General features: G+C 36.8%; 2 protein-coding genes across 2 annotated transcripts; both read left to right on the forward strand.

Moving 5' to 3' along the window:
• The first annotated feature begins 8540 nt into the window (after nucleotides 1–8540).
• LOC116874329 (putative olfactory receptor 10D3) lies at nucleotides 8541–9473 on the forward strand. The gene has a single exon (XM_032868995.1). It carries the CDS (start codon nucleotides 8541–8543, stop codon nucleotides 9471–9473), a length of 933 nt encoding a protein of 310 aa, XP_032724886.1.
• A 9338-nt stretch (nucleotides 9474–18811) lies between these two features.
• LOC116874330 (putative olfactory receptor 10D4) lies at nucleotides 18812–19749 on the forward strand. Its single transcript, XM_032868996.1, is given in 2 exon segments — nucleotides 18812–18977; nucleotides 18980–19749. Coding segments are annotated over 2 exon segments (936 nt in total).
• The last annotated feature ends 1171 nt before the right edge of the window (nucleotides 19750–20920 follow it).

The following is a 20920-nucleotide window of genomic DNA, read 5'->3' on the forward strand; positions in this document are numbered from 1 at the left end:
CAGTTCTCTGGTGAGGTTCATAGTCTCCTTGATGAATCTTTTACTTTCTGGTGATTATGGCCAGTATGAACAGGAGCTCTGGAACTTCTTTACCCCAGGGACCACCTGAGTATTCATCTCCTAAGATAAACATCTTACTAATTAAACTTTCCCCCTCCAGGGCTTGGCAGACTAAGTTTTTCAAGTATGGATGCCACCTCACTTGTCTGATTCAAAGATTTTCTTTTTTCTCAGGGACTTCTGCCTTTGTACCTTCTTAGAACACATTCAGATTTTCTGTGAAAGTTGATTTTTTAAAGCTTGAATTAATATAACTAAAGAAAGGGAAAATACACTTTCCTACTAGAACTAATGTATGTCTTAATTAGCAGGAAAAGGGCTTTGTGAAACAAAGAAAACTTGATCTAGGGGCACCGGGGTGGCTCAGTTGGTTAAGCATCTGCCTTCAACTCAGGTCACGATCTTGGGGTACTGGTTTCAAGCCCCGCATCAGGCTCTCTGCTCAGCAGGAATCCTGCTTCTCCCTCTCCCTCAGCCGCCCCCCATTCATGTTTTTTCCTCTCTTTAATAAATAAAATCTTTAAAAAATAAAAGAAAGGAAGGAAGGAACCAGGGGCGCCTGGATGGCTTAGTCCCTACACATATGCCTTCAGCTCAGATCATGATCCCAGGGTCCTGGAATCCAGCCCATCATCAGGCTCCCTATTCAGCAGGAAACCTACTTCTCCCTCTCCCACTCCCCCTGCTTGTGTTCCCTCTCTTATTGCGTTTCTTTCTGTCAAATAAATAAATAAAATCATAAAAAAAAGAACTGCACTGAATCTATAGATCAATTTGAGAGAATTGGCCCCTTAACAATATCTTACCATGAATACTGAGTCTCTTTCCTTTCTCTCAATAATGTTGTATCATTTCCATGTTCAGGTTTCCAGCACATCTTTTGTCAGATTTATCACTATCTTCTATTTTGATGCTATTTTAAATGGTAGTTTTAGCATTTTTAATTTCTGATTATTCATTGCTAATAAATAGAAATACAGTTGATTTTGTAAAATGGTTATGTTCTACAACTTGGCTACACTCATTTATTTGTTCTTGTAGCTTTTTTAGATATTTCACCAGATTTTATATATAGATGATCATTTTGTCTACACATGTAGACAGTCTACTTCTTCTTTATAATCTGGATGTCTTTTATTTCTCTTTCTTGCCTAATTGTCCTCACCTTTGCTCCTGATTTTAGGCAGAAAATGTTGTGTATTTTTAACATGAAGTATGAAGGTAGGTGTGTTTTTTGTAGTGTTTTTGGTTTTGTTTTTCTCTTTAATAAGTTGAGAATGATTCCTTATATTCTTAATTGCTACTGTGTTTATCAGGGATGCATTTGGGAATTTGTCAAATGCATTTTCTGCATCTATTGCGATGATCATTTAGTTTATTAATATGATAAATTATATAGCTTGAGTTTTAAATGTCAGACCAAACCTACCTTCCTGGAATCAACCTCACTTGATCATGATGTATAGTTATTTTTCAAATATCAAGGACTTGATTTGATAAAATTTGTTAAGAATTTTTGTTTTTGTGTTTATAAAGGATATTAATCAATAGCTTTATTCTTGCAATGTCTTTCACTAGTTTTTTGTATCAAGGTAATGTTGGGGTTATAGGATGTGTAGGAAAGTTTCTTATTTATTCAATTTTCTGAAAGACAATTGGCGTATCTTCTTCACCTATCACAGTCTAGAATGTGCCTCGCAGCAGAAGTATTCACGCCATTTGTTTTTCTTCTGTATGGGGTTACAGTCTTGTTCTGCCTATTGTCTCATAGCTGAAAATACCTGTTTTTATACTTTTTGCTCTAGTTTTATATTTATGGCAGGAGAATAAATCCAGTCCCTGTTATCATATCATAGGCCAGAATAGAAAACAGATAATTTAACTGTTTTAATTTTTAATTTGTTTAAACTTTTATAAAATTTTATTTAATTTCTAGCTTAGTCATTTGCTTGTGTTGTGAAATATAACTTACCTAGGTAAAAGCTCATAAGCACAAATGTACAGTTAAAGTTCATTATAAAGCAAACAATGTCACCACCACACAAATTAAGAAATTAAATGTTGCTCACAATCTTGAAGCCCTCACATATCCCTTCCTTGAAGTCAGTCCTCTCCCATTCAACTATCATGACTTCTACTGTAATTCTGATTTCTTATTAATTTTGAAGTTACTACTAAACAATTGCTAAACTTTGTCTTTTTAGAATTTATATTTGTGGGATCATGTGCTACTACTTAATTTCTAGTTTCTATTATTTAAAATTGTGCTTTACATTATAACTACATCATAGTTATAAATTCATTCTTTATATTGATGTGTATTATTACATTGCAAAGCATGTTCTTGGTAGACATTTGTGTGTTCAAATTTTAGCTATGGCAAAAATTCTGCCTTGAATATGCATACATTATTTTGATCCACATGTGCATGGGTTTCTACAAAGAAATTTCTGTCTTATGAGGGAAATATCTCCCACCTTATACAAAAACGATTAACTATTTTCTGAAGTGGTTCTATAAATTTATGGTCCCCTCAACAATGTGAAAGTTCTAGTAATTGATGATTTTGATATTTAAGCAAATTTTATTGCAATATAAATTTTCATTTCCCTATTTCTTCAAGAGATGGAGCAGATTTTTTTGTTATTGTTCCTCGACTATTTCTATTTTTCTTTGGTGAAGACTGGTCAAGTCATTTGCCTGCTTTCATATTGAATTGCTTGTTTTTAAAATATACATACTAAAAATAAAAAAATAATAAAATAAAATATACACTATTGGAGTTCTTTACATATTGTGATATGAGTCATTATTAGTAATATGTACTATAAATAACACCTCTGATTTTTACTTTTTCTTTTTGATTTTCCTTTCCATTCTTTTAATGTTGTTCTCAGTTTGAAAGCAACCAAAATTATCAATGTTTACTTTATTGTTACTAGTTTCTATATCAGGGTCAGAAATACTTTTCTCAGTTTAACTTACAAAGCTGTATTGTTTGTCTTACAGATTAGAATTTAGAAAATCCTGGAATTTATTTTGTAGAGGGTATGTGGCAAGAGATTAAATGTATCTTTTCCTTATTGACTGAGTTGCCCAAGCATCATTTATTGAAAAAAAAAAAATTTCTCCATGATCTTCCATATCAGCTTTGACTTAAAGTCAATTATCCGTATATTCAGGGAAAATGTTTTTATGTTTTCTCTTCTATTCCATTTCTCTGTTAGTCTAATCCAACATCGACACATTGTTTTAGCTGCTATAAGGAAAAATAATAAATAGACATTTGTAAACATGTTTAGCCTTAAGAGTTACCAAAAATTAATATCTAAAAATAGTTGGTTGTCAATTGCTTATGATAAAAACTGCAACTTTTAAATATGTTATTACATAATACTGGTAAAATTGGCCCTCATAAGCACTGCTGCCAACAAAGTAAGTAATTTGCCAATAATCTTTAAAAAAACAATATTCACTAATTCTTATGGCATTTCTATTTAGGTCAGCTTATTTTTTTTCTAAAGATTTTATCTATTTAACCAGAGAGAGAGAGAGCTAGTGAGCAGGGGTACGAGCAGAAGGAGAAGGAGGCAGAGAATCCCAGGCAGACTCCACACTGAGGAGCCTGACATGGGGTTTGACCCCACGACCCTGCGACCATGTTCTGAGCTGAAACCAAGAGTCATTCACTTAACCTCCTGAGCCACCCCAGCACCCCATAGGTTAGTTTATTTTTAATAAGTTCTCAAATATGGATAACTGTATGAGCTAAGAGGTTTATTACAGTGCACTTTATATATATACTTATCTATTTATCTACCTACCTGCTTAATTTATTTTGGGAAATATAAGGAAACCTGTTAATTTAAAAATTGAAATTAAAAGGGAGACATGCAAAACTACATATGTGGTATGATTGTATGTAGTTCAAAATATACCATAACCATGTGGTTCAGTGATTGGAAAGAAAACACCATACTGTTAACATTGGTAATGGTAAGGCAGAGGAACTGCGGTTTATTTTCTTGCTTTATTGGATATTTACCAAAAAGCATATAAAGTTGCAATGCTACTTTTATGATGAGTATATGTCATTATGAAACAATGAGGTAAATAATGGAAGAGGGGTATGAGGAAGGAGAGAAAGTTCTCTAATTATTCCCTTTGCTCATTCATGCTCTGTAAGTCTGATTATTGGGCCACTGGGGATATGTCTCAAAAGAAACTCTCCAGCTTGAAAACATAAATCCTGAATTTCAGGGTCAGACTACACAGCAGGGCTGAGTGTGGAATCTATGTGTCTTAGGTTTGAGAGCAGAGAGTGCAAAACCTTGGCTCTGTGTGTGGCATCCTACACCAAAATAGGGTTTTAGCCTTACGAACACATTCTTCTTGCCTAGAAACTAGAAAAATCTCTCTACCATGTTAGATGTGTTTTTCATTAGCTGGTATGTGTCTTTAAAACTTTGCCTGCTTCTCTTTAACTTTTGTTCTGCTTATACGATTCTTGTCTCTCTCTCGGTCCTATTTCCACTCTGTATTTGTCCTGCTCATTTCCCCTCCTCAACCAACTGAAGAAGGAGAATCCTGGAACTTAGGAAAATTCTTAGATGTGGCTGAGTTCAGTGACCCATAGTAAGTCTGCCCTCAGAAAGAAATGAAGGGGTGAAGTCAGATTAAAGTGTGCTTGTGTGGCAGGAAAGTGGTTTGTAGGAGTAGGTGGTGATATTGAAGGGGATGGATTCTTTGTGAATCTATTTTGCAGATGGTACAAAAATTGGAAATTATACCTACTCTTGACATCTTATCAATATCAATTCACTCTTCTTATCAATAAGAGAATTTCCTATAACAGGGGCATATTTTCATTCCTTCATTGAAGATGAAGGCATAAAAGGCAAATTTCAGTGAATGTGGTGATAGTGAAACACGAAATTTATAAAAAGCTAATAATATTAAGTTTTAGAATTTCCAGTTGGAGGAAAACATGTTGTCTACCTTCCTTTGCAGGAGAATTAATTCCTTCATTTCCCCAAGAGCCTATACATTCTGCTTGAAAATCTTCTGTGATGGAAATTTAGTCCTTTTCCAAATGACTTTATGATTATGCAACACGTGGTCTTAGAAAATCTTTTTTTTTTGGACTGATGTTACATTCTTTCTTGAAAATAAGTTTGGATGGAGATGAGTCATTGAGTGCGGACAGCAGGGGAGGACTGAGAAATATTTCAAAAGTGGATCTAAGGTAATTTGTGAAATTTATACTTTTTCCTGGGGCGGACCTTTGTGAATTCTGTTGTTGATCTAGAAACAGAAAGGTTCAGATTAAAGGGAGAGTTTATGCACTTCTAGTCAACAAGGAGATCTTTTAATTCTGCCGGTATTATTTACTTAATACTCTCTTGTGGATCTAATGAAAATAACATTTTCCTAACCTGAGTGTCTTTCTCTCCTTTTTCTCAAGGAAAGACTTATTTTTTTTATAGAGGAATTTTAGGTTCCCAGCACAAAAGAACAGAAAACAGAGATTTCCCATATACCGCAGTCACTGGCATATGTACGGCCTGTCCCATTATCAAACATTCCCCACCAGGTGGTACTTTGTTAAATGATGAACCTGTATCAACACATTATAATTTTTCAAAGTCCATAGTTTATATTAGGGCCCACCTTCGGTGTTGTACATTCTATGGGTTTGGAAAATATATAATGACATATGTCCACCATTTTAGTATCACACAGAGTGTTTTCACTGCCCTAAAAATCCATACTCTTCTTATTAATCCTACCCTTGCCCTTAAACCCCGGGCAACCACTAGTTTCTTTACTGTCTCCAGAATGTCATAAAGTTGGAATTACACAGTATGTAGCCTTTTCAGATTGGATTCCTTCACTTAGTAATATGCATTTAAGTTTCCCCCCTATCTTTGCAAGGCTTGATAGCTCATTTCTTTCTAGTGGTGAATAATATTCCACTTCTGGATGTACCATAGTTTATTAACTCATGCCCCTACTGAAGGACGTCTTAGTTGTTTCCAAGTTTTGACAATTATGATTAAAGCTTCTATAAATATCCATGTGTAGGGTTTTGTGTAGATGTAAGTTTTCAACTCCTTTGAGTAAATACCAAGGAGCATGACTGCTGGATTGTATGGTAAGATTATGTTTAGTTTTGTGAAAAACCATCAAACTGTCTTCCAAAGCAGCTGTACCATTTTACATGCCCACCAGAAATGAGTGAGAGATCCCACTGCTTCACAGTCTCACCAGTATCTGGTGCTGCCAGTGTTCTGGATTCTGGCTGATTCTATTAAGTTTGTAGCAATATTTCATTATTGTTTTAATTTGCATTTCCCTGGTGGACACATGATGTAAAACATCTTTTCATATGCTTATTTGACATCTGTACATCTTCTTTGGTAAGGTGTCTATTAAGGACTTTGGCCCAATTTTTAATTGGGTTGTTTGTTTTCTTATTATTGAGTTTTAAGGGTTCTTTGTACAATTCGGATAATGGTCCTCTATCAGATATATCTTTTGTAAAATATTTTCTCCCAGTCTGTGGCTTGTCCTCTCATTCTCTTGACTGTCTTTTGCAAAGCAGAATTTTTGAAAATTATGATGAAGTTCATCTTATCAACTTTTTCCTTAATGGATGGTGCTTTTGGTGCTATATCTAAAAGGTCATTGCCATACCCAAGGTCTTCTAGATTTTCTTCTATGTTATCTTCTAGGAATCTTATATATACTTTTGTATTTCACATTTATCTCTGTGATTCATTTGTGAAGGGTGTAAAGTTTGTGTTTAGATTTATCTGTTTGCCTATGGATGCCCTGTTGTTTCAGATACATTTGTTAAGAAGACCATATTTTCTCCATTGTATTGCCTTTGCTCCTTGTTCCAAGATCAGTTGACCTTGTTTATGCTTTGTCTGCTTTTTCAAATCTCACAGATATTTTTCAAATACATTCCTAATTATATCTCCATCACATCTGCTTTTGTCATTACCATACTATCACCCATTCTATCACAGTCTTACATGCATAAGGTTGGTTGTGTCTTACATGCATAAGGTTGGTTGTTCAACTAATATCGAACATTTACTACAAAGTGCCAAGCACCGAGGTAACCATATCATGTTCATTATCTCATTCAATCCTCACAAAGATCTTATGAGGCAGACAGTATTATGACCCATTACTCTTTTGCAGGGTATGAGGCCCAGAGATATTAAGTATTATGGCCCCAGTGTTAGTGAAAGGTAGAGATAGGGTCAGGTTTATAAACCAATTTTATGTACCTCTCAAGTAAGATTTTACAAGAAGAATACTTCATTTTATTCATCTTTATATTTCTAGCAAGTTGATAAAAAATGAATGTTTTTGAGCTTAAATCACTTGTCATGGCTTAAACTCAATATTTAAACTGCATTTTGGGCTGAAAAAGAGTCTTTTTGTCTTCCTGTCTATCTTTGCTGGGATCATAATCTTTTCAAACACTTTGAGCAAGACAAGCTTTATATAGGGGTGTGGCTCTATAGATTGATTTCAAGAATGGTCTGCTGAGCTCTTATTTTCTCTACTTCCTTATTCTTGCTAGAAATTCTACTTATTGAGATTTTTCTCCATGAGACTTTATCCTTGTTAAAATGGAGATAATGCAGGAGATAGTAACAGATCAGCAATTTATAAGCTGGTATGAATATATTTATCAGATGATTTCCTATGAACAAATATTGATCACAGAGGGAAATCAGTTATATCCAATGACAAATATGGAAGGCTAACATAAAATTGGATACAAATGAACAGAAGGAGCTATTGTCCTTCTGAAAATATAATCAAGGGTTTTTTTTTAGGTTTATCTGATGACATTAATAAAGCTAATGATAGTAATGTTATTGAAATTTAGATTTGTGAGCTCTGTAGTAAATAAATAAAGTCTAGCTTCAGAAAGATACATTTCTAGTGTGTGGATAGCTTATAAATATGAATGTTCTAGTTTTCTTCTTGAATATAAACACTGGAGAATGGAAAGAGTATTGTTGAAGTTAAAAATAAGTAGGGCCTATTTACCACCAACTGATTACAACTTGGCTGGTATTAAAATAGGACGGCTACCTGATGACAAATTTTCCTTGGAGAAGATGACTCTGAAATGCACCAGTTTGTGTGATGATAAATCAGATTGGGAGAAACTATTATAAAATTGATAATAAGAGTTGATTCCTGCAAGAGGTTTGCCAACTATAAAGATATATTACTCCGTGATTTAATTTAACACATGAAAAAACAGGCTGGAGGTGACACATGACTTAGCTTCAGGGCCAGATTAGTGTTGGTCTCCTTTTCCTTTTTTGGACCCCTGTTGCTTGTAGCCCTTGCCTCAGAAATAATTCTACTCAGAAGGTACTTTCACAGTCATTTGTGATCTGTCACAACTATTGCTTTACTTCTCCAGGATGCCCCAGTGTGCGGACATGTGGAACTACACTTCTGTGACAGAGTTCACCTTATTGGGAATTCCCAATACTGAAGGGTTGGAAAACATGCTTTTTGTCTTATTTTTGGCCTTCTATCTCTTCACTTTGCTGGGAAATCTGCTCATTTTCCTCACTATTCTGGTCTCCTCCACCCTGCACACCCCCATGTATTTCTTCCTGGGAAACCTGTCTGTGTTTGACATCTTTTTCCCTTCCGTGAGTTCCCCCAAAATGATGCTCTACCTCATGGGGCAAAGCCGGACCATCTCTTACCAGGGCTGTGCCTGCCAACTCTTCTTCTACCACTTCCTGGGGGGCACTGAGTGTTTCCTGTACACCGTGATGGCCTATGACCGTTTCATGGCTATTTGTCACCCTTTGCGATACACCATCATCATGAATCCTAGGGTGTGCACTGGCTTGATGTTGGGCACTTGGCTGGGTGGCTGTCTACATGGAAGTATCCTCACATTTCTGGTCTTCAAGTTACCCTACTGTGGCCCCAATGAGGTGAACAATTTCTTCTGTGATATCCCGGTGGTGCTGCCCCTGGCCTGTGCAGACACCTCTCTAGCTCAGATGGTGAGTTTTACTAACGTGGATGTTGTGACTCTTACATGTTTTTTCCTTATCCTTACTTCCTATGGTCACATCGTCCTTTCCATATTGAAAATCAGCACCTCTGAAGGCAGGCGCCGAGCTTTTTCAACCTGCAGTGCCCACCTGATTTCAATCTTCTTGTTCTACGGGCCGGTGATGCTCATCTATCTCAGGCCTGCGTCCAGCCCCTGGCTAGATTCTATTATTCAGGTGTTGAATAATATTGTCACTCCTTCTCTCAACCCTTTGATTTACACCTTAAGAAACAAGGATGTGAAATTGGCTTTGAGAAAAGTATTCACTCAAATGGTCCACATTTCGGGGGCATAAGGTATAGGGGCAATTCCTCTCCAAAATTCTTTGTGAAGTTGCTTCTGATCCACTACTCTTAGAATGAGATTGTGGCCAAATAGTGAACTGGGCAAAGTTACTACCAGTTCCTTAGGAGTCCTGACAGTCACGTGGTAGGGGTCCCCTGAGCCACTGATTTAATCCTACATGGAAACTTTCCAGATTAACACAGCCTTATCTCTTTTTAATTTGCCAAAACAATGTACTTTTTCTGCCTCACACAGGCTGTACTTGTTGGAACTCTGGTTTGATCAATTACCACAAATCTTCAAGTTTCTAGAAGCCATGGCCTATCTTCCTTCCTTCCTTCTCTCCCTCTTCTTCCCATCCTTCCTTCCAAAATGTATGCCTTACTCTATTCTATTACGGTCTGTCTCTGGCCATTCAACAAAGCTAAGTTTCATGGTTGACATGCTATAAAACTTAAAAGCAGGATTGTACCATTTGGTAAATTTAGGTTTAAACTTAATTTATAACTTTGGCTTTAATGATATGCTCCCATTAGACAATAATTCCATTTGGAGCTTTATTCCTTTGGCCTTCAGAGATGTCTGGCATTGGAATTTACTCATTATATCTCAAGTGAGAAGTTGGCCATTAATCCATTCTTATAAGATAAAAGAGTGGATTCCTGTAAATTTTAGAGGAGAGGCTTTTTGAGCTAGAATTCTCTATACACTATAGATACTTTTTGTTTCTTGAAAATATATCTGTAATTAATTGAAATTGACCCAGTAACAATATTTACTATTTATTTTTAAATCTTTCAACACTTAAATTTTAACATTTAATCAAATGAATTTCAGGCCAATTACCTATCTGTTCAGTCATCCATTCAAACATCTAGAACAGTAAGCTACCATTGAAAAATCTTACCATGTGTATGATGGTGTTCTAAGCGCTTTCCATGTATTGACTAAGTTAACTCACAAAATCCCAAGAGGTAAATACTGTGATATCCTTCTTTTAAAGATGAAGAAACCTATCTTCCTCAGATAAGTATTGACACAAAGAAGTGAAGTCAGAGAAGTATTGTCACAAAGGAGTCTGAATCTGGAACTAAACCTTCACTGCCTTATAAGAAGCAGTGAAAAATCATAAATTCTGTATAATCAAGCTAACCCTTATATCTTACTTTTTATATACCATTTACGGTTCTAATATTTTTCACATTAACATGTAATATTTTGCACATATTAACTAATGTAATCTGAGCAGCATCTCTATTAGGTGGGTACATTTACTCTCTTCAATTATATGTGAAAAAATGAAGGCACAAGGACGTTAAGTAACTGCAGGAGAGACAAACAGTGAGACATTGGACATAATGAGGAAAGTGCTATGGGTGATATAAGTAGAAATAAACAATGATGGGAAAATAAGAACCTCAACTCCTTTCCACCCCATTGTAATATCCATTCAGTTGGTCACGGCCTGATTAACTTAAAACTGTGTATCTGACTAGTGTCAGATGGGATCAGAACAGAGTGTCCACTAAATTACTTATGCAAAGAGTAAAAGGGAAGAAGTATTTGTGGGAGCAACATCTACCTGTCTATGATGGAAATCAAGTATTTATATAAAACTAGCTGATTTACTCTAACAGTTGCTAATATCTCTACTTTATTTGTCCAGGACCACCTTATTTACTTTATTTGAATGTTCCTGAATCCATGGCACTATCTGTGTATTGTTTCCATTTGTATTATAGTACAACAAATTACTCAGATACTAAGCAGTTTGAAACAAAATCATTTATGGTCTCATACAGTTCCTGAGGGTCACGGATCCTGGAGTAACTTAGTGTGTGGTCTTGACTTGGGATCTCTAATGAGGTTGTAGGCACACACTTGGGTAGGGCTGCACTCATCTGAAGGTACAACTGGGGCTGAAGGACATGCTTCCAAGATGGCTCATTTCATGGCTGTTGGGAGAAGGCCACAGTCTCTCACTCAGTACCTGGGCGTCTTCTATATATAGTCATCTACATGTCTTCGCAACATGGCAACTGGCTTCTACCAAAGTGACTGATCCAAGAGAGAGTCTGAACAGGAAGCTGCAAAGCTTTTTATGACAAACTTTCCCAAATCATGTACAACATTCCTGCTTTTATTTTCTTTCTGTTAGAAGTGAGTCAGTACATTTAGCCCACCTCCAGTGGGAAATTAGGCTCTACTTTTTGAAGCGAATGTCAAAAAAAAGTGCTCCCTCACAGTTATATGTCCAACTTATATAAACTTTTTTTCTTATTATAATTCTTCATTTGGGATTATTTCATTTGCTAAAGACATACCCTGCCATACATATTTCTTTATATGGTTTTCCTGATTTAGAATGTCCATTATAATTCTTTCTGCCTTTATGAGAACCACATAAATTTTGGGTTCTTGTTCATCCTCAAACATTTCTGTGATACTTTCTCCAAACATCCCATTCTACAATGATCAATTTCTTCTACGAGCAGATAGTTCTTATTGCTTTATTGTTCACTTATCAGTAAGAAATACAAATTATAAGAGTTCTTAGATCATCATCATTTTGGTAGTTACATGATTCCTAAGTTACTATTTAATATTTCAATCAGTGACTAGTCCAGAATACAATTAAGTCAGAAGGACGGCCATCAGGGTAACATAAAATATTTATTGGCAGTTTACTATTTATATATTGATATAGTGCTATCCAAAGAGGATGGATAGTATGCTAGATAGATACAATCTCTGTCCTTACAGAGGACAAAACATATTGGGCAAGACAGACTTGGAACAAACAATACATGATTGGAATAAAGGCTTTGAATAAAAAAAGAAGAGACTGTGAAGGCTCAAGTCTAGGTGAAAGTACAAGGATCAAGGAATAAAGAAAGATAGAAAATTCAGCAAAAAAGGAAACCCATAGCATCCCTAGAGACTAGGGATATTAACTATATTGCTATATATTATTCAGTTTCTGTTTCTGTAATGCCACATTTGACGAACTTGAACACTACCAGTCGTCCCAGCTGGCACTGTGAAATAAATTGAAATGGTGCCCTTTCAATGAAAGGAATGGCCCTTTAGAAAATTAAATCTGATGAATATTGTTCAAAATATTTTAAAGCAAGTTGAGGAGTTACTTGTCTCCATTGACAGGGAACCTCACTGAAATAAACATTATTTTAAAAAGGAAAAGAAACAATTTTAATGAATGGCTTATCTTCTCAAATAGTCTGCAATCTTTCTGAGATAAAAATTTATACCTAATATCTCTCCATCTCTCTATTTCACCTCACATAGTTCTCTTGCAGAGTAGGTCCTTTCTGCGATCTGTTCTAAACCTGAGAAATTCTATCCGTATTCAAACCTATGAAAGAGCTAGCAACTACTGTCTCTGAATCAAGTCTAGAAAACCATTTCCCTTACCTTTGGGAAAATTCAGCTCACTTAAACCTATGGAAGGAATAGATGTCTCTGAATGGCTGGACTAGAGACTCCTTTCATTTTTTGACACCACAGTCATAGTCTTTTATATGCACTCAGTATAGTCGCACAGTGTGAGATGTGTTAAGTCAGTTCACTGTCACCCAAAAGTTTTCACAAATTCATCTTATACCCTCATTGATCCCCCATCCCCCGGGCTGCCCACAATTTGATCCATTTCTTTTGCAATTGCCAACCTGGGGTGTAATCTACTTATTGATGTTGGGCGGGGGGCAACACTCTTGATTTCCCTCCCAAGTCCAGAAACAATTGAGATGAAGACAAAGGTGTTTGAGTACATAAAAATAGCAACTTGATTACTGATAATTAAGTTATATAGTTACTAAATTAAGAAATATGGCAAAGGTGTTTGAGTACATAAAAATAGCAACTTGATTACTGATAATTAAGTTATATAGTTACTAAATTAAGAAATATGGCTTGGGGTACCTAGGTGGCTCAGTTGGTTAAGCATCTCCCTTTGGCTCAGGTCATGAACCTAGGGTCCTGGGATCGAGCCCCACGTCTGGCTCCCATTTGGTGGGGAGTCTGCTTGCTTCTTTCCCTCTCCCCCTCTTCCTTTCCTAGCTCATGCTCTCTCTCTCTCAAATAAATAAATAAACCTTAAAAAAATATGGCTCAGATCTGTGGCCAAATATGTTTCTTAATTTTTTTTTTTTTCCCAGTGAAAGCATTTGGTTCCCCCTTTGTTCTGTCTCTGGAATCTTTCTCAAAGAATTTAGTTTATGTTTCCCTTTTGCTTACATATTGACTTGGGTAATGCATCCTACCCTAGGTGTTAGCGGGATTGTCAGTTTCTATGGCATGTGGTACCATAATAGCTCAACAGTTAGCAAGTGAGTGAGGCATGGAGGTCCCTTTCTTCATCTGTTGCTGTGGTGTGAGTAACTACAGAGGAAAGCAGAGAGGACCCCAAATTTCATCACAGCGATAGCTGATAGTTCACAGTGAAGTACTTCAACTTCCAAAAAGCTGTTGTGGCTTCAAGCTCTTTTGAAAGAACTTATGTCTGAAATTTATTAGACAGTCCTTATATGTGACCTCTTTGTATAAAGTTCTGCCCAAGGCTGACCCAAACAATCAGGAAAAGAGCTCTCTTTGAAAGAGTAAGCTGTAAGAATAAACATTTGAGTGGTGACATTGGATGTCTACCAAAATTATTCTACCATTTAGACTTTATGAGGCTTATCACTAATATCAGAGAGAAGATACTGTGAGAATTTCAACAAAACCTCAAAAAACAATTTACAGTCTTTGAGGATAGATGAAAAGGGAATGGATACACAAAAAGATTTGTATGGGAATTTTCATAGAGATATTATTCATAATCAAAGCTGGGAACATTAACAACACAGGAAACAATAGGTGTTGGTGAGGATGTTGAGAAAGGTGAGATTTGGTGGGAATGAGAACTGTTGCAGCCACTCTGGAAAACAGTATGGAGGTTCCTCAAAAAGTTAAAAATAGCACAATCCTATGATCCGCAATTGCAGTACCGGGCGTTTACCCAAACAATACAAAAATACTAATTCAAAAGGATACATGTACCCTGATGTTCAGAGCAACCTTATCAACAAGAGCCAAATTATGGAAAGAGCCCAAATGTCCAGTGACTGATAAATTGATGAAGAAGATGTGGTCTATATATAAGACGTGGATGGAGCTAGAGAGTATTTTATTAAGCAAAATAAGTCAGTCAGACAAAGATAAATACTATATGATTTTACTCATATGTGGAATTTAAGAAACGAAACAATCATAGGGGAAGAAAAGAGAGAGGCAAAACAAGAAACAGACTCGTAACTTTAGAGAACAAACTGATGGTTACCAGAGGGGAGGTGGGCCAGGGCTGGGTTAAATAGGTGATGGGGATTCAGGAGTGCACTTGTTGTGAACACCAGGTTTTGTATGGAAGTGTTGAATCATATTGTACACCTGCAAATGATATTATGTTGTATGTTAACTAACTGGAATTTAAATTAAAAAAATCTGAGAAAACCCTAAATGCCCATCATCTAGTGAAATGATAAAGGAAATGTGGTATCTTCATACTCTGGAATATTATTTGGCAATAAAAAGGACAAATTATTTTTACATGTTACATCCTAGATGAAGCTTGACAACATTAGGCTAATGAAAACAGCCAACTTCAAAAGGCTACCTATTATTTCATTTCATTTATATGAAAGTTCTAAAAAAGACAGATGTGTAGAGACAAAAAGCAAATTAGTGGTTGGTTTCCTGGGGAGGGGAATAGAAGTGGGAATTGATTGCATGTTGGCCCCAGGGAAATTTTGGGGGTGATGGAAGTATTCTTAATTTTGACAATGTCTGTACAACTGTATAAATTTAATAAAAATATTTAAACTGTACACTTACAATTGTTGAATTTTATAATAGGTAAACTATATCTTGATAAAACTGGAAAATAAGAAGTAGATGTTGAACAAGTGGATAGTATATCTCTTGTGTCTGGGGGGAGGAAAGAACATCTGACAGGGACATTTTGACCTGCTTGACAGGTATGCTGATATGGTAAAGAAAAGTGCATCAAATTACTGTAGCAGAACACTTGGTTATAATCATCCTGTTCCCTCTGTTTTACACTTAGTAAAACCCTCCTGAAAGAGTATTTTGCTTTGAATGTAGATTATTATTACTTTGGAAATAAATAAGCTGACCCACTAACACACGCTTTCCAGTAAATATGGTGTTTTATTTCTCCTTACAAATTTATATACTGATATTCATATGTAATGTGTAAATCATATATTCATAAACCCATGTAAAAACCATATGTATGGTAGTCTTTTGAAACTGACTGACTGGGTGACAAATGAACTTCCTTTTTTTTTTTTTTAAAGATTTTATTTATTTATTTGACAGACAGAGATCACAAGTAGGCAGAGAGAGAGAGAGGAGGAAGCAGGCTCCCCACTGAGCAGAGAGCCCTATGCGGGGCTCGATCCCAGGACCCTGGGATCATGATCTGAGCCAAAGGCAGAGGCTTTAACCCACTGAGCCACCCAGGCGCCCCAACAAATGAATTTCTTCAACAGATACTTGTTGAATGAATTAATGATATAGGAAGTATAGGAAAAACACTTAATATAAAGATACAATCTTGGGCTATTTCGTTAATTGTTACTTTAATGACTCTTAAGATTTTGTCACAAACAATTCTAGGAAATCAAAATGAGATGGTATACACAGAGGCTCATTATAGCTTTATCTTTTCTTAACATGTGTGTATTTTGGGACACCTGGGTGGATCAGTCAGTTGTGTCTGACTTGTGATATCAGCTCCAGTCTTGATCACGGGTTCATGAGTTCATGCCTAGCTTTGGGCTCCATGCTGGGTGTGGAGCCTACTGAATTAAAAAAAAAAAGGAGGAAATGAAATCTTGCCATTTGCAACAATGTGGCTGGACTAGAGGGTACTATGCTAAGTGAAGTAGGTCAATCAAAGAAAGACAATTATCATATGATCTCACTGATATGTAGAATTTAAGAAACGAAACAGGATCATAAGGGAAGAGAGGAAAAAAATGAAACAAGATGAAACCAGATGAAGAAAATGAAACAAGATGAAGAGGGAGACAAACCATAAGAGACTCTTAATTATAGGAAACATACTGAGGGTCGTTGGAGGGGAGGAGGAAGGAGGAATGGGGTACCTGGGTGGTGGACATTGGGGAGGGTATGTGTTGTAATGATTACTGAGTATATATAAGACTGATGAATCACAGACCTGTACTCCTAAAACAAATAATACATTATATGTTAAGTAACTGAATTAAATAAAATTTTAAAAAAGAAGGAACCTAATGTGTTTGTTTTAAAGAGTTATAGTGATGATAATTATGAGATGTATAAACCCCTTAAATAATTAATTCTTGGAGTTACTTAAATATTATATATTTATTATATATAATAAAAACAAATAAAATCAATAGAAATAGATTTTAAAAAGAAAAAAAATAATGGAGGGCGTCTGGATGACTCAGTCAGTTGTGTCTGCCTTTGGCTCAGGTCATGATCCCAGGGATCCTGGGATCCAGCCCTGTGTAGGCTCCCTGCTCAGTGCGACACCTGCTTCTCCCTTTCCCTCCCCGCCTCTTCATGCTCTCTCTCTCTCTCAAACAAAGAAAATCTTAAAAAAATAAATGCAAGGAAAAAATTAATGGAAATTAAGTTCTAAAGTGTTCTAAACTAAGCAAGTCTGGTAAGCATATAAATCTTAGAGATCTTGAGGAAGTAATAATGAAGCATTATAGAACTAAATATAGAAACAGCAGTTGTAGGTGTGTTTGTTTTAATGCCAAGTGGTTTGGTGCCTCTTTTCTTTGAGTGGTTCCTTTGCTAACCCATAGCCTCTTCTTCAAACCTATGTCTTCCAAGCCCAGGGTCACTGAGCAACACAATCTCTGAACCCAGTGGAGGGTTCTCTGCCAGAGGAAAAACATGCCCAAGAGTTACTGCTAATCAGAGATTTAAAAACAGAATATAACTAAATACCGCTACTTAATTGGATTTTCATCTAAGAAGTTAATGAGGTAGATGCAATGGGGAGAAAGAAGGAGGGAGGGAGGAAAGGAGTCCCTACTTTAATGGCTCCCTCTGCTCTACAGATCTTCTAGTCAGGACTCACCAGGGATGAGGGTCCCAAAGGAATATCAAAGACATTTACTTTCTCTACAGGGTATGAATGCTGTTCCTTCACTCGGGGAACAGAGAACTACTGGGTCTAGATTTTCAGACCTGAGTGGATGAGTCTGAGAAAGAGGAATGTTTGGCTTTCCTGGCCCCAGAACCTGGCTCTTGAGTTCCACAGCATCTAAAAGCAATGGAAACAGAGGATGGATGTGGAGCCTGGCTTTCAGCCCAAGTTGGCCATTTCCCTTCAATCCGATCTGTAAGTGCTTTCTGCCTAGAGTGCTTTCTTCTTCTCATCTGTTGGGTTGTACACACCAGAGGAAGGTGGGAATGTGGGAACTGGCTCTATTTGAGACTGGGCTAATACCGCCTTAGTTGACTCCATGGTACTTTCTTAAGATAGTCTCTGATTAATGAAGCTCAACCTTAAAACCTTAACGGTGATTGTGTATGTTCTGTCATATTGCAGATATAACTGCTACTCCGAGATTCAATTTTGTATTGAAAGAAGATGGTTGTTGTGAATATTGGTAACCGTCTATTGCATTTCCCTACATTAACCATTATCTTTCCCATCCTGTTTTACTGTGTTTTCACTACACAATTCTGTTTTCAGTTATCTGGCTGATGATGGAGAAGGCAGTTTTGCAAGTCATTGACAGCCATAGGTCATGTCAGAACTTCTGCAAGTCAAACGAACAGATAGAATGTGTGGAAATAAAGACTCATTAAACCGGACTATTAGGATCTGGAATGATTTTTTTTAAACAAGGATGGGTAGGATCAGATTAGGGACTTCATATACATTAAAGTATTAGTCCTCATAAGAATTGTAAGATATATGCTATGTATACAGATACAGAGATTCAGAGATTTCTTTTCAGTTATCCAAAGTCACAGAGCAAGGTGTAGATTAAACTCAGATATAGGCACTGTAAGCTATATTCTCAGCCCTCTATTCTATTCTGCCTCTAGTGTTATCTCTATTTTTCTTCTGAAGAAACAGGAAAAATAAACAAAAGACTTAACTCATGTCACGCATTGATTAGTGACAGACTTGGATTGACTCCCTTTTATAGTAACAGAAATCTCAGTTTCCAGTGAGTTCTTTGAAGATATTAGTTTTGGGGGAAAAGTTCATCTCAGCAAGGCCATTCTTTGCTCTTTCAGGACTGACTAGGCATGGAGATGAGGAATCACACTCCTGTAACCATATTCCTCCTGATGGGAATCCCTTACACAAAAGGGCTGGAAAATGTGCTCTTTGTCTTCTTTCTGGCCTTCTACCTGCTCACTCTTCTGGGGAACCTGCTCATTCTTCTGGCCATCCTCACTTCCTCCACTCTGCACACCCCATGTATTTCTTCCTGGGAAACCTATCTGTGTTTGACGTCTTTTTCCCTTCCATGAGTTCCCCCCAAATGATGCTCTCCCTCATGGGGCAAAGCTGGACCATCTCTTACCAGCGCTGTGCCTGCCAACTCTTCTTCTACCACTTCCTAGGCTGCACTGAGTGTTTCCTGTACACCGTGATGGCCTATGACCATTTTGCAGCCATCTGCCAACCCCTGAGATACACAGTCATCATGAACCCCAGGGTGTGCACCGTCGTGACACTAGGCACCTGGATGGGGGGCTGTCTGCATGCATCTGTCCTCACATTCCTCATCTTTAAGTTGCCCTACTGTGGCCACAATGAGGTGGACAGTTACTTCTGTGATATCCTGGTGGTGCTGCCCCTGGCCTGTGCAGATACCTCTCTAGCTCAGACAGTGAGCTTCACCAATGTAGGTGTTGTGGCACTCTTGTGTTTTCTTCTTGTCTTCGCTTCTTATACTCTCATTGTTATCTCCATATTGAAAATCAGCTCCTCAGCAGGCCGGCGCAGAGCCTTCTCCACCTGCAGTGCCCACCTGACTTCCATCCTGCTCTTCTATGGACCCGTGGTCCTCATTTATCTTTGGCCTGCCTCCAGCCCCTGGCTGGATTCTGTGGTTCAGGTGTTGAATAATATTGTTACCCCTTCCCTGAATCCTTTGATATACACCTTGAGAAACAAGGATGTGAAGTTGGCTCTGAGAAAAGCACTAATCCAAGGAGTACCTACTTGTCGGGCATAACCTTTCAGGTCATGCTTTGTCCCTACAACTTGGTCTTACATTTATCTGGGGCAACTTGTCCCTTAGAGTTGGAGTGATTGCCAAGTGAGGTTTGGGATAAGTAGGTGAGGTTGAAAAGATTCTGGTATGATTTATGTGGATATATATGTTTATATAATTGTTTATTCAACAAAATCTTTTTTTGTCTCTCTTTTTTTTTAAATTTTATTTTTTATACACATATATTTTTTTCCCCAGGGGTACAGGTCTGTGAATCATCAGTCTTAAACACTTCACAGCACTCACCATAGCACAATACCCTCCCCAGTGTCCATAACCCAACCACCCTCTCCCTACCCCCTTACCCCTGGCAACCCTCAGTTTGTTTTGTGTGATTAAGAGTCTCTTATGGTTTGTCTCCCTCCTGATCCCATCTTGTTTCATTTATTATTTTCCTCCAAACCCCACACATTGCATCTCCACTTCCTCATATCAGGGAGATCATATGATAATTGTCTTTCTCTGATTGACTTATTTTGCTAAGCATAATACTCTCTAGTTCCATCCACGTCGTTGCAAATGGCAAGATTTCATTTCTTTTGATGGCTGCATAGTATTCCAATATATATATTGGAATATATATATATATATATATATATATATATATATAATCTCACATCTTCTTTATCCATTCATCTGTTGATGGACATCTAGGTTCTCTCCATAGTTTGGCTATTTATTCAACAAAATCTTTTATAAGGCTTACTAGGTGCCAAGCACTATTCTCTGCACTTTACAAATACTGATATATGTAATTACCATAATTATCACATGGAGGAGATAATTGATTATGATAAATGATCCCAATTTACTCAAGAGGATTTTAAGGCATTGAGAGGTAAGATACTTCCAGTGTCACAAAATTAGAAAGATGTTGAGCTAAGATGTGAAAGGAATGGTCCTTATCTGGTGCTAATGTTGCCTCTGTATTTTAAGGATTATAGCATAAATATGTATTTCTTCCAGGAACTTCTTGTCAATTAGTTTTCAGTGTATAGGCCTTTCACTTCTTTGGCTAAATTAATCCTGAGGTATTTTATTCTTTTGGATGCTGTTATAAGTGGGGTTGTTTATTCAATATCCATTTGGGAATTTTCATTGCCAGTATATGGAAATACAGTTGGTTTTGTAT

Source organism: Lontra canadensis, unplaced genomic scaffold (assembly GCF_010015895.1).
Source record: "Lontra canadensis isolate GAN:19392208 unplaced genomic scaffold, GSC_riverotter_1.0 scaffold36, whole genome shotgun sequence".
Classification (NCBI taxonomy): Eukaryota; Metazoa; Chordata; class Mammalia; order Carnivora; family Mustelidae; genus Lontra; species Lontra canadensis.

Coding starts and splice junctions, on each gene's coding strand:
- LOC116874329 (XM_032868995.1), top strand. CDS start 8,541: ATGTGGAACTACACTTCTGTGACAGAGTTCACCTTATTGGGAATTCCC.